Source organism: Tyto alba, unplaced genomic scaffold, assembly GCF_018691265.1.
Source record: "Tyto alba isolate M040663 unplaced genomic scaffold, T.alba_DEE_v4.0 Super-Scaffold_33, whole genome shotgun sequence".
NCBI classification, from domain to species: Eukaryota; Metazoa; Chordata; class Aves; order Strigiformes; family Tytonidae; genus Tyto; species Tyto alba.
In genome coordinates, this window is record NW_024881308.1 from 16,804,609 (window position 1) to 16,818,439 (window position 13,831).

Sequence of the window (13,831 nt, forward strand, 5' to 3'; positions counted from 1 at the left end):
ATCCTCCCTGCCTGGGAGAGCCGACGGAATCCCGGCACCGAGGGGCCTCACCGGCTCCGTGTGCCGGCACGGGAGGTGGTGAGAGGGGCTGCCGGGCAGGCTGGAGCTGCATCCCGCTGCACAGAGCCCGGCTGCTCCCACCAGCTCCGGCCAAGCAGGAGCTGCTTCCCATTACGGCTCCCAGCAGCACCAGCCTCACCGGAGCTCTGCTCCCTCGTGGGCTTTGCCGGCCCAGGTGTTCCCAATATGCCGGCGCGCGAGGAGGAGCGCCCGGCTGCTCCATGCTCCTGTCCGGGCAATAAATCTGCAGTTTAGCCTTTCCCAACAGGTTTCCCTGAGCATCTGCTGAGCTCTGAGCTCTGCCTCCCCCGGAGCCGGGGTGATGGGCAGTGGCACTGCCGGGAACTCGGGTGACGGAGGTGGCCGTGCCGCGGGATGCTCGGCGAGGGCCGCGGTGCGGCGTTAGGTGGAGCTGGTATTTCATAAGCGCGGGGGAAAGGGCCTCTGCCGAGCTGGCGCGGGGAGCGGCTGTGACTTTCCATTCCTGTGGGAAGTGGGCTGCCACCGTCCAAGCATCTGGGCTTGTTATGATGGGAGAGGAATGCCAAATATTTTTCTTCCTTATCCACTACCATCCGCTCAAACACTCCCCTGATCAAACCCACATTCATCGCCTGGGATGCACGAGGGCCCCCGCTCCGGAGAAGTTATCCCTCCCAGCCGTCATGGGAAGCTCATTGCATCTGGGGGGAAAACCTGCCTTTGGCCAGGGGCTCCCCACGTCCCGCTGCCCCTTGCTCTCTCCTTCCTTCCACTGCCAGTCAGCTCCAGGCGTTTCATTTTCACTTTGCTGCCTTGACCGGGAACATCCTAACCCGGTGCCAACATCCCTGTGCCAGCATCCCCGTGCCTTCATCCCCGTGCCTCCATCCCCGGTGCCAGCATCCCTGTGCCAGCATCCCTGGCTGACGTGTGGCCCCGGCGGGACCTCGCTGTCCCCTCTGGAACCCCAGACACCCCAAAAGAAGCCCCTGGGGTGGTGCCACGGGCGTGTGCCCTGAGCTCCGGCCGTGCCGGGAAGCAGGCGGTGCTGCCTTGGAGGGTCACCAAGATTTTTCCAAAGATGAAAGCGTGCTCAAGTGTCAAACAAACTTTCCAAATTATCTTCCTGGACACTTTCCTCCCTGGTGCTTTGGAAGACGGAGGAGGAACATTTCATTCCCTCTCTGCTGGCGTGGAGCGGAGCTGCAAGAGGGAGCCGGGAGCTGCCAGCGGCACCCGCGGGCTCAGCCTTGCTGCTCCCTGGCAGCACCCATGAGTCACCACCAGCCGAGCTCCCCACCCCCCGCAGCCCCCCGAGACACCTCCCGGCACAACAGGGGGGTAACAGGCGCCCGATCAATCAGCGGACAATACACCATCCCTTCCCACTGCAGTTTTCAGAGGAGGAGTCACCGATAGCCAAATTAAGGCAAATGAGAGGATTTCTCTGCTTCCTCAGGGACACCCGGCACCCACCGGCGAGGAGCCGGGACCGGCGGCTTCGCTGGCCTTGGCAAAGCCTCCGCGCTACTGCGCAGCCCAGCGATGAGCCGAGCAAATTGCTGCATGCGTGCCGTTCCCAGTGCTAACGAGAGCCACCTAATTAGCGCGCTCCTCCTGCGAGAAGGGTCACTGTGGCAGGGCTCGCTCCGACATCCGCTCGCTCGTGCCAGCAGCCGGGGAGCGCGACCGGGGACGAGGCGCTTCCCTGGCTTTTGCACAGCGTTTTCCTTCCAGGCCCAGATAATTAAAATTCCCAATTAGCTCCCGGGGAGCTGGGCTGGCCCCGTCGCGGGGCGAGGAGCTGCCACGAGCCCTGCCAGGGTGCCAGCCCAGCCGGGACCCGCGGCTCCCCCCGGCCGTGGCCATCCCTCACCGGCAGCGCCCATGAGCACCAGTGGCTCAAATATCTCCAATGCCATTGCCATATCTCTATTTTTTGGAGCTCCCACGCTGGGATGGTACCGCCAACCCCGTGCCCACACGGGCCCCCCCCAGCCCCTGCAGATCAGCAATGGGGACACCGTGTTGCGGGCTTGGTTGTTTATGGAAAGTAAGGCTGAGCCAGATGCTGAAAACCTGCCTTTTATGGGTAATTTTTCAATTTATTTCATATTGGCATTAGGAAAAAACCTGAAGTGATCCCAACCGTTATTACTCCCCGTTACGGCAAGGCCCAAGGGGTTTGAAACTGCTCCTTTGTTGTCTGAAACATTAACTCGTTGGGAATGAAAGGCCGGGAGCGGCGGGGAGAGAGGTTCAGGGAGGCTGGGGGGGAGATGGGGAGCTGGAGGGAGGAATTTATGGGGGTAGGGAGGAAGGTAACCCCAATGTGCTTTCCCTGGGCATGGTCAGGGCACTGATGGACACATCGACTGCAGCCCCGTGGGCGGCCCTCCCCAGTGCTGTGAGTTTGGTGGTGCTCAGAGGTCCCCCACCCCGTTTGGCCCTCCTGGGTGAAGCAGACCCAGAGCAGCCCAGGTGGGAACGAGCCCACTCCGGCCGGCCTCAGCCTTCCCTGCAGGAGCAAACCCCGGTAAAATCAGCGCACCCCCGCAAGAGTGAAGCAGACTGGAGGCCATCAGGCCCGAGCGTGCTGGCAGAACCACCTGAGCACAGCTCAAGAAATGTTGGGTTTTCTCCCAGAAGATAGGAGCTGAATCTTGGCCCTTTTATTTCCTTGCGCCCTGCAGCCGGCCGGGGTGTGGGATGGGTGTGGGGGTGGTCAGCATCCATCCCAGGGGTGCTCAGGGGGCTGGAGGCGGCCCAAGAAGCCCCCTCTGTGCCCTCCCCAGGGGGACGAGAGGGTCGCAACGTGGTTTGCACTTGCAGATGCGGGGGGTGGGCGTGCTGCTGGGGGGCTGCCGTCGGGGCTGTCACCGGTGGCTCTGGAGCCCTGGTCAGGGAGGTCACCAGGCTGCTCCGGGCCACGGCACCGGGCACGGGGCCGGCAGGCGGGGTGAGCACGTGGAGCTCCCAGGATGGGGACCCGCGGCGCTGGCACCCGTGGCTCACCCGTGGGTACCTGGTGAGCGGGGTTTCGCAGCCGAGCCCCTTCCCCCTCCTGTTCTGCACCCCTCTCCGGGCACACCGGGAGCCCCCGGGGCGCGTTTTGGGGAGCACTGCATGGGGCAAGGGGGGTGGGCGGCCACGTGGGAGCCAGGAACAGCTCAGCGCTGCTCAGCTCAGCTCAGCTGAGCCTGGCTCAGTGCAGCTCTGCTTAACGCAGCTCGGCTTTTCACAGCTCTGCTCGTCTCAGCTCGGTTTGGCACAGCTCAGCTCAGCTCGGCTCAGCTCGGCTCGGCTCGACTCGACCCGGCGCGGCTCCCGCAGCTCGGAGGGAGGTGAGTTACGAGGCGCTCGGAAAATCAGACTCAGCCGCGATCCTGGGGGACAACAAGGGCAGATCCGCAGCCGGTGCCGGAGCTGCCGGAGCCCCACCGCGGCTCCCAGCCCACCGGCCTGCCCCGGGGGTCAGCCGTGCCGGGGGGGGGCTGCCGCCGGCCCCCCCAGCCCCACCGGGGCTGCCAGGGCTGGGAGCGGGGGTCTGAGCCCTTGGAGAGGGGGGACTGAGCCCTTTGGGGGGGGGCGGGAGGGGTGGGCTGAGTCCTTGGAGGGGGGGGCTGAACCCTTGGAGGGGGGGACTGAGCCCTTTGGGGGGGGGCGGAGGGGGGGGGCTGAGCCCTTGGAGGGGGGGGCTGAGCCCTTGGAAGGGGGGGCGGGGGGGGGGGGGCTGGCGCAAGGCAGCGTCACCCGCCTGGCTCCACCCCTCCCCAAATCGCAGGGGGCTTCGCCGTGACCCCGGCGCTGGGATGGCAGCGGGACAGACGGACCACGGCGGGACAGCGGGACGGTGCCCAGCCGAGGTGGTGGCTGCAGCACTCCGGCGGGGGTACTGCAGCCAATTTGCGAGTCGCTTTGTTGCTGCTGGGGGATTTTTTGGTGGTTGTTGTTGATTTTAATTATTACTATTTTGAAAGGGGGGCCGGTGAGGAGAGGGGGCTGGTACCGGCTATAAAGACACAGCCCCCCCGGAGCATCCAGCAGTTCCCCGTCACCATGAGCGCTCCCCTGGCCTGACAGCCCCCTGCCTCCCCCGGGGCTCGCCGGCTCATGCCACCTTCAAGCACGGCTCCGCGCCTGCGGCACCGCCGGGGTGGGATGGTGTGAGCCCGGCTCCGCTCTCCTCCCTCCCACCGCCCCTCGGCTGGCTCTGGCAGGAGGCGAGCCCGCCAGCCGCTTGGATGATTTGATTCCTTCCCTGCCCGAAACCACTCCTGCCCAGATGCAGTGGATAATATTCATGTTGCTGTTATTCATCAGCTCCGTGGAAATGCTCACGCAGAACCGATGGAAGAAGCAAGGTACGGCGCGTGTGGCCGGCTCGTCCCGCACAGGTCCCACGGGGCGGCTCGGGGACGTGGGGCTGCCGGCCTCTCCCTCCCCTGCCAGCGCGGAGCAGGCAGGAGCAGGAGGTGTGAAACGGGGCTGAGCTGGAAGGAGAGACCCGCGGGCCCCGTCGGAGAGCGGCTGCGTTCCCCTCCCGGTGCGTGGCACGGGGCTGCCGTGGGGTAGGTGCGCACGGAAGGCGATGCCCAGCCCCGTGGCATTGCCTGCCCGATGCCAGCCTTGCCCTCGGGGCTGGCAGGGGACAGGGGGACGCTGGCTGGCACGGGGACCAGCTTTGCAAACCCCAGGAGAGCCGGGCACATGGGGATATTAAAAAATCATGGGCTGATTTTTGAATATTTCCCTTCTCTGCTTAATGCATTAAGTGCTTGGGGAGTAAAAACCACTGCAGGCACTTCTTGTCCCCCCGCCCCGTCGTCCTTCCCCGGAGCAGAGGCACCAGCTGAGCTGCTGCTGGGTGCCAGGGCAAGGGCAGAATGTGTGCCGGGGCTGTGCCGAAGCATGTGCACCCCTCCGGCGGGCACCCGCTCGTGTCCCCTCGCCGGGCAGTGCCACCCGGCCGTGGGGAGCGGGGTCAGGGCTGATGCTTGGCTCTGAGCTGGCTTTGGGACCGGTGTGTGCTGGGGTAGGGACAGGAGATGGTGGGACCGGGGCTCTCGGGGGCCGGGGCTGGCGCCTGGACATCTTCCCCTGTGGCCGTTGCGTGTTAAAGGCGTGTGGAGTCAGTGGGCGCGTGTGATCGTGTGGGGGGCCAGGCTGGCAGCCCAAACGCCTCTGATCGGAAACAACCTGGCACTGAGAGGGGCTCGGGGTGCCGCAGGGCCGGTGCTCCGGCCACCGGTGCTTGATGCTGCGTGGCCCGATGCTATGGGGTGCGTGGGGGTCCCAGTCCCGGCAGCACGCAGGGTCCCTGCTCCCTGCCTTGAACACGCGTTGTCTCTCCCTGTATAACCAGTGCTGAAGGGCCAGTGTGGTTTCTGGGGGTCCGGGGGGGGATGCTGCAGCACCCCACAACCGCCCCACTGCCGCCGGGACCTGCCTCCAGCCGTGCCCTGCTGCCGCGGAGGGTCGGTCTGGGCAGCCCAGTGCACCCAGACACCCCAGTACCCCGTGTGCCCCTTGCCCAGTGCCCATCCCACCTCAACCCCTGCGATCTCCACTGGGCGGGGGGGAAGGAGGTGAACCCACCCAAGCGTCCCCGGTTTCCCCAGTCCCACGGTTTCGGTGTGAGCCACATCTCTCCGCCAGATCACCGGCGTTGCTCCCGGCGGCAGAGGCACGTGCCATGCCGGCAGCCCCGAGGCTCGTGGGGCAGAGGAGCAGAACCCGGCTGGGCGAGCCTTCCCCCAGCTCCACACCACGGGATTATTTTCAAAACCGGTGACGGGAAGGAGGCCCTGGAGCCTGCGCAGGGCTCCCCACCTTCCCTGTCCCAGATGAGGGTTGGAAGGAGAATAGCAAAAAAAAAAAAAAAAGAAAGAAAAAGAAAAAAAAAAATCATCAAAAAGAATTAGGGAAGGGAAAGAGGCTCGTAAATCCCTGGGTCTCCAGGGAAGCCGCTCCAGCTGCAGCCAGGAACACAAATGTTGTCAGCGTTTGGTAAATATGTAACGGAGACCATAACAACTTAATAGATCCAAGGTGCTTCGTTAGCGCGCTCCCAGCAGACGCAGCCCTAACGAAGCCTCCTGGCCACGCCACGCCGTGCTGCTGTCCAAACCCCTGTGCCCTGGCATGGGGACTGGGATGAGCCAGTCTGGGGGACAGCTACACACGCCGCTGCTCCAGGGACTGGTTTGCGCTGGGAAAAATTGTGCTGGGGACCAGCACGCAGGGCCGTGAGGCATCAACTGAGAGCATCTCCCCCCAGCACCAGCCCCTCTGCCCCGGCCACCGCAGCCGCGGGGACCCTTCTGCTGTCACCTCCTTGGGTGGCAGAGAGGATCAGTGCCGGGGATCACTCCCGGGGCTGCAGCCCGTCTCCACGGCGGGCAGCACCCCGCGCAGCGGCACGTTTGGCTGGTCCCTGTCTGCTCAGCTACCCGGCTCCCCAAGTCCCGGCATCTCTCCGGGCTGAGTTTCTCTGGGTGCAGGGAGCCGGCTCGGGGAGGTGGAGGGGTTGGCGGGGTTCCTGTGGGTCCTACGGGGGGCTGCAGGCTGGCAGGGGGGCTGGCACCCCATCCTTGGACCTTGTCCCTGGGGGCAGAGCCCACCTCGGGGCCAGCCACTGTCACGCAGGGCGAAGGCAGCCAGGGTGGCGGCTCTTGAGCAACCAGACAGATCCTTATCTCGGCTCCTCTTGATGGTTTCCAAAATGCTCTTTGTCCCCTGACACTTCACAGGCATCCACTAATTAATCCAGGTCAGAGCATATTTCTGCCCTCATTAGGATGCTTCCCATGGGATGGGCGTAGGGCTCAGGCTGGCACCCTTGGGCCGAGCTGGGCGCGGGGTGAACCCTCAGCCCTGAGCCTTGGGGCGATGGAGACGCGATGCGGGGAGCGATGGCTCTGCCCGTCCCCACGCTGCCAGCCCGGGGACAGGGTGGGATTTGGGGACCGGAAGGAGATGGGGTGTCATCTGCAGGGAGACAGGACACCACTGTCACCCCCACGAGTCGGAGGGGGGGCTGCCACGGGGATGAGACCCTCCCCGGCACCTCGGCCGTGCCGTGCCCGTGCGCCGCAGCCGTGCCGCAGCCCCCCTCCCCTCCGTTTGCCCCCCCGCAGTGAGCGCCAGCCTGCTGGAGAACTGCACGGGCTGCGTCCTGTGCTCGGAGGACAACGGCTGCATCACCTGCCACCACCGGCTCTTCCTGCTCATCTGGAGGGACGGCATCCGCCAGTACGGGATGTGCGTCCACACCTGCCCCCCCGGCTACTTCGGCGTACGGGGGCTGGAGGTCAACAGATGCACAAGTACGTCCCGCGCCAGCCAGCTCCCCTCCCAGCTTCTCCCAGTGCCCCTCGCCGCTCTCCGGGTCCCAGCGCCATGGGAAAGGGGGGGGGGGGGGCGTTGCTGCATTTCCCACGGCCTCCCCGGCAACACGGAGCCGGGGGCTGCGGTGAGACGCGGGGGCCGCGGGGCTTCCTCCTCCTTTTCCCTTGCCCGGAGCTGCAGCCCGGATCCTGCCGATTTGCCAAGGGTTTTGGGTCCCCGGTGGGTACCAGGGCTGCCGGCTCCGGGCTCACCACGTGCCGGCCCTCGCGCTCGCCCAGCTGACCAGCCCTCCTTCCCGGCAGAGTGCAGGTCTCCCAGCTGCGAGAGCTGCTTCAGCAGAGACTTCTGCATGAAGTGCAAAGACAAGTTTTACTTGCACAAGGGCCAGTGTTTTCGGCAGTGCCCCCCCAGCACCGCGGCGCAGCCCGGCACCCGCGAGTGCCAAGGTAAGCAGCGCCTGCCACCCCGTCCCCGTGCTCCCTGGGGATGCGCCCGGTGCTGTGGGGGTCACCGTTCCGCCCCCCCCCCCAACTGTGCACCCCTCTCCCCCCCGCAGAGACGTGCGAGCCGGGGCCCTGGAGCGAGTGGAGCGCCTGCACCCACGAGGGCCGGACCTGCGGCTGCAAGTGGGGTGTGGAGACGCGGGTTCGGGAGGTGGCGGGGGCCGCCCGGGAGGAGGGGGCCGCCTGCCCCGCGCTGCTGGAGACGAGGAAATGCCGCATGAGGAAGCACTGCCCGGGAGGTGAGCACCCCAACCGCCTGCCATCCCCCAGCCCCCGAGGGACCCGTGGGAAGGGGGGGCAGTGACAGCGGGCCGGCGGTGGCCGGCGAGCCCTCCTGTCATCTCTCAAACATTTTGAGGCCGGTGGCTGGGACCGTGCAGTTCTGGAGAAAGCCGCCGTCTCAAGCACATGTGCTGAGCAGCCCCGACGCTGGCGCCGGTGCTGGCAGCGGGGCTGGTGGGGACCAGCTCCCACCCGGCACCCCCCGAGACCGCCTGGGACCGGCCCCTGGCCCCTTCCACTGCCGCCGCGGCGGGACGAGGCTGCCGAGCTCCGGCTCCCGTCCTGCTGCGCTTGCGAAGGGAAAGGCACAGCCGGGGCTCCTTGCGAATAAAGAATAAGGCTGAGACCCGCAGAGGAGCTTCCTGCAAAAACCTCCGAGCTCCCAAAATACCCAAAAGCGCTCGCAGAGCTGAGGGGCATCACCCAGGGCGTTTCTGATGGCCAAAGCTTTGGGAGACGCCCCAGGGCAGGGTCCCCCTCCGTGGCTCGCCCGGCCAGATGTTTGCCCCTGCTCCCACGCCTCCTCCCAGCACAGCAGCACCGCGTCCCCCAGGTTGGGGGGCTCCCCAGCATGGGGCTCCCCGCCACCCCTAGCAGCACCCAGCCCTGGCGTGAGGTCCGGCCGCGCGGCGCGGGTGCGGGGCTGGCGATGGGAACCGGGAAGCAGCTGATGTCATTTTTGGATGCGACCGGCTGGACCAAAGCTGTTCTAATAAATCTCCGTTTAATAACTGGCAGAAAGGGGGATTGCATGAGATACCGATCTGTAGGGCCTTGGAAGGAGATCTGAGCCGCCGGCCCCAGCGGTGCAGAGATTTGCGATCGGGAGCTGCGGGCTCGCTGTGTGCCGTGGGACGCGCCGGCCGGCACTGCCAGCGTGGCAGGGGCCGAGGGCGGCGGAGGAAAGGACTGCGAGGAGGGGAAGAGGAAAAAAGATGGAGAAGGGCAGGCAGTAACGAAAGATGTGCATGCTGAGGCTGGGGCCGTGGAGCCAGGAGAGAGGCTTCATCTCAGCACCATCAGTCATAAATAATATTTTCCTGCTGACAGCACGGAGGAGCTGATTTCCATCCCCGCCCGGGCTCCGACTCGCAGCTTCGGGGTGCCAGGTGGCATCGATTTTGGGGACATTCCCCTCCCTGCCGGGCTGCGCCGGCTCCGTACCCGGAGAGCTGGTGACAGTTTGATGCAGCAAGTTTGGCGTGGGAGGACAGGCCGCCCCGGAGCGCGGCGTCCCGCGGCGCGGTGCTGGGCGGGTGGTGCCGGTGCTCAGCCTTGCCTGGCGCACAGCGCCCCGTCTCGTGAGGCGAGCGGGAAGGCAACGGCCCCCCAGAAAAAGCGCTTGGGCCTCCTGGCTCTGCTTGGCCACCCGCTCCTGCAAGCCGGCAGCCCCGAGGCTGTGGTGATAGGGCTCGGGGAATGGCAGGGCTCCTCTCTTGAGGCTGCTATGTGGGCTCAGCTCCGAAGACAGGTCTGGCTCCAAGAAGGTGTGGAGGAAAATCCCTTCAGCAGCCCCCGCTGCCTGCTGTCCCCGGGCCGGGTGGGCAGGAGAGGGCAGCCCCCCCCCCGCCACCCCCGCCGTGTCTGGCAGCCCGGTTTGGCTGCCAGCTCCCGGGCAGGCTGCTCGGCGTCCCCGCCGCGGCGGAGTGTGCATCTGCCCTCGCTCCCAGGCTCCTGCCCACCCGGCCAAGCGCTGGCTTATGCAATCCAGATGCTGGAGGAGGACAGCGAGTTCACTTGATGCAGCCGAGACACCCCCAGCCCGGGCGAGCCAGGGAAGGCAGCGGGACCCGACTGTGTGATGAGAGATTTGTGCCACCACTTCTGAGCCGTCCCCGGGCAGCTGGAAGGGAGAAGCATCCGCGCTTGGCCGAGGCACAAAACCCCTCACGCTGCTGTAAATCTGCCTTGTGTGTCTGCCGCGCTCTCCAGACGCTTGGTGTTCGTGCTGTGCCCTCTCCTTTGTGGGTGGCAACTGTCTGGGAGATCGGAGCCGAAAAACAGAGCTGGGCAGGAAAAGAGCTGGAGCCCTCGGAAAAGATCGGCGGCAACAGCACTGGCGCACGCAGCACCGGCCGGTCGCGGTCCCCGTGCCCCTCGTGCAGGGGCAGTGTGGGGACGTCAGCACGGATCCCACCGTGTCACCCAGTTGAGGGTCCGGAGGGCACATGGTGGGTGCCGGGAGGGGAAGGAGAGGTGAGGTTGGCCCGATTTTGGGGCAGGCATCCCTTCCCGCCGGAGCCCGCGGCAAGGCAGGGCTTATCCTGCATCCTTCGCTGCTTTGGTGTCCCGGCACCGACACCTCGGCCAGCTGGAGGGTGCTGGGGGTGGCTCCTCGGGACACGCAGGGATTGGGGTCCCAACGGTGTGACCGCGTGGTGCTGAGTCCCTGGCACGGCAGGCTGCCAGCGGGTTGGCCTTACTGGGACCATCCAGGCTGGGAGGGTGTCCCCGGGGAGAGCATCAGCACCTACACATGGCTGCACCCCGAGTCCCACCCTGCCCAAACCCTCCCGAGGGGCCAGCTGGGTCCTGTGCAAGCCCACGGTGGTGGGCAGCACCCTCATCTCGAGGGGAGGCGCAGCCCTGCACCGCGGCAGAGCCGGGCATGGCCACGGCATCAATTTGGGGTGACATCCCCAGTCCCTGCTCAGAGAGAAGTTGGGGGCTCTCCGGGTGGCCAACCCTGGTTTGGTTGAGCTGCCCCCCCAGCTCGTTGCTGGCGATTTTGGGGGCATCAGGATGTAGAGTCTGGTCATGGGAGCTGGGGGGGCAACGCATCAGTGTCCCTCTGCCCATGCCGCTGACACACGCGGTCCCCCCTGTAGACCCACGCTGCCATTTGGTGACCTGGAGAGGGCTCTGGGGTCCCCCCAAATCGGGGGGAGGGCCCTGTGCCAACACCCAAGGGAGGATGCGGGACCCACACCCCATGGATAGGGCTTGCGCCAGTTCCTGCTGCCCGGCTGATGAACGAGCCCTCCTTTTCTCCTCTTTTTTTTTCTGTTCCAGAGAAAACCGAACACAAAAATAAAGGCAAAAAGCGACAGAAGAAGCCGAAGACAGAACCGCACGTGGGTACCTAGCGGCACCGGCACGGGAGCCGGGGCGGCACGGCGGGAGCTGGTCGGGAGCTCCCTGTGCCACTGGCCGGCGGCACGGAGAGCTCCCGACCGGCTCCCAACCGCACCACCCCGGCCGCGTCGCCCCCATTTTTCCATCCACAAAAAAATTGCACAATTTTCTCCCCCCCCCCCCTCCCCCTTTCTTTTCAGACAATTTATGGCCTGTAAAACATTTCCTTTTCAGAAAATCTAATTTGCAGTGTCCAAAGCAAAGCCCTGGGGCTCGGGGAGGGGGTGGCTCCTTTATTTCTCTGTTTTTCCCTCTCCCCCAGCCTGCTCCGTCCCTTCCCTTGCTCCCGCTGGGTGGGATGGGGTTGATCCCAGGGTTGGACCCCGTGTCTGCCTGGGTACCGTCCCCCGGGGCTGGGAGATGCGCTGTCCCCACGGGGATCCGGATTGCACGGGGGTGCTGGGGTGCACAGCGTGCCACCGAGCTGCTCCAGGTGCTGCATAGGGGCCCCCATCCTCAGCCACCGTGACGGAGGGCGGTGGGACCCCCCCCCCCCGGGTTGGGACCCCCCTGGGGTCCATGCGACTGCTCATGGCAGCCCAGCCTGGCGCTCTGCATCCCACCAGCACAACCATGGGCTAAATCCTGCCAGCCTTGGGCTTGCAGCCTGCCGGGGGAGGGGGCTGGAGGAGCTTCTCTCCCCAGCTGGATGTGGGCACGGGAATTTGGGGGGGGCCATGGCCACGTTCGGTCCAGGAAAGGGGGTGTGCACCCCCTGACCGCAGCTGCCGGAGCGAGCCCAGGCAGGGGATGCTGCTGCCTCCTGCATCGCCCGGCCAGGACCCCCTGGGAGCAGCCGCCGCAGCCCCCTCCCAAATGTCACGGCCCGGGGGTGCTGAGCCTGGCCCCGTGCCGGTGCCTCCCCCCGAGCCGGCTGCCTGCAGAAATAAACGGTGAGGCCCGGAGCGCTGCATCACCGTATTGAACGTGTGTTTCACTCAAACTCCTGCCCCAGCCACAGGCATCTCTGTATTTGGGGGTTTCCCGGGGTCAGAGCCCCCCCCCCGTCCCCGCTCGCAGCGTGGGCAGGGGGGGAGGCCAGGTCTGGCAGTGGGGTGTCGGGGCCGTGGGGGCTGCGGGGGCACGGTCCCTTCGGGATGAGAGCGCTGGGTGTCAGCATCGAGCCGGCCCCAGGAGCCGCCACGGCAGCTCCTCCGTTCGCTTCATGTCAAATAAATGTATTAAACCTCCGGCGTCCCTCTCGCCTCCGTTTTTCCTCATTTCCACGAGGCGCTGCCGGAGGGGGATTGGGGCGGGGGGGGGGGGGCTGGCTGTGACCATGGCATTACCCCCTGCGTCCCCCAACCCCGCTGTGGCTCTGCGCCGGTTTGTGGCACTGCCAGGGGTGCGGGGTAAGCTGTGCCCCCCACCTCGAGCCCCTCCAGCACACAGCCGGACCCACCCCCTGAAATGTGAGGGAAATGCAGCCAGCAGCATCGGGCCCCTCCATCCTGCAACCTGTACTGGCTCCCGGCACGGCGGGGGGCGCGCTGCCCTGGCCCCCAGGCACGGGGGGAGTCTGGGCAAAGATTTTCTTTTGCTGTTTTTATTTAAAGCATCGGCAGCATCACTCGGTGCCTGAGCATGCGGGGACACCCGGGTGCCCCCACCCCCCCCACCCCGGTGCTGGGAGAAAATCTCCTTCTCCTGAGGCACGTGGGCATCCCCGTGCCCGGGGAATCCCACTCTCCCACGCCAGCCTGTCCCCACCGCCGTGGTTGTCCCCTCCCGGGGGACCCAGCCTGGATCTGACCCAGCCTGGAGGCTGGCAGCCGTGGTGACCCCCACCGGCCCCCGGCTGACCCCCAGCCCAGGGTTTGGGCACCCCGAGCCCTGAGCAGGGTCCGGCTGGGTCCTGCCAAGCTCCGCCTGGGACACAGCCCCCGTCCTGGTCCCCGCGGGCTCATCCCACGGCAGGAGAAGCCAAATCCAGGCCTGGCTCCTCTCTGGCATTATAAATAGCCGGGACGCGGGGAGGGAGCTCCGCTCCCCGGGATGGGGGTGTCCCAGCGGGTGCTGAGCAGAGAGGGGGGGGCACTCGCTGGGTGCCGGGGCTGGAGGGTGGGAGGACTCGGTGCTGCCGTGGTGCTGCCCACCCTGGGAGGTGCAATGAGCTGCGCAGAGAACGGCCGGGGGGGGGCGAGGGGGGCGGCAGGCTTGTGGAGCTGGGGGAGGGACGGGGGGGGGGCTGCATGTGCGCGTGTGTGCGGGTGCGTGTGTGTGTGTGTGTGTACGAGACATTTATAGATCACGTGTGAAACTTGATCTCCCCGCAGTGGGCTAAGGAGGAGAGAAAAAAAGATAGAAGTATTGTTTTTAAACAGATTTTTTCCTTTGTTTTTCTTTTTTTTTTTTTTTTTTTTTTTTTTTTTTCTTTTCCCCTCTCCCCCCTGCGAGGGCTGCAACCGCTTGGTGATAAAAGGCCGGGGCGGCCGGAGCCGGCTCAGAGGGAGGAAATGCCGAAATTGCAGCTTTTCGACTCAACGGCGAGCGCCCACTGACCCAAAGAGCGGCGGGAA

The 13,831-nt window shown here is 65.9% G+C and overlaps 1 protein-coding gene across 1 annotated transcript; it reads left to right on the forward strand.

Moving 5' to 3' along the window:
- Window positions 1–3,269: 3,269 nt before the first annotated feature.
- Window positions 3,270–12,366, forward strand: RSPO4 (R-spondin 4). The gene is made up of 6 exons (XM_032983478.2): window positions 3,270–3,386; window positions 3,827–4,406; window positions 7,182–7,370; window positions 7,695–7,838; window positions 7,949–8,134; window positions 11,190–12,366. The coding sequence occupies exons 2-6, from the start codon at window positions 4,328–4,330 to the stop codon at window positions 11,261–11,263; spliced, it is 672 nt and encodes a 223-aa protein (XP_032839369.2). The 5' UTR covers window positions 3,270–3,386; window positions 3,827–4,327; the 3' UTR covers window positions 11,264–12,366.
- Window positions 12,367–13,831: the final 1,465 nt, after the last annotated feature.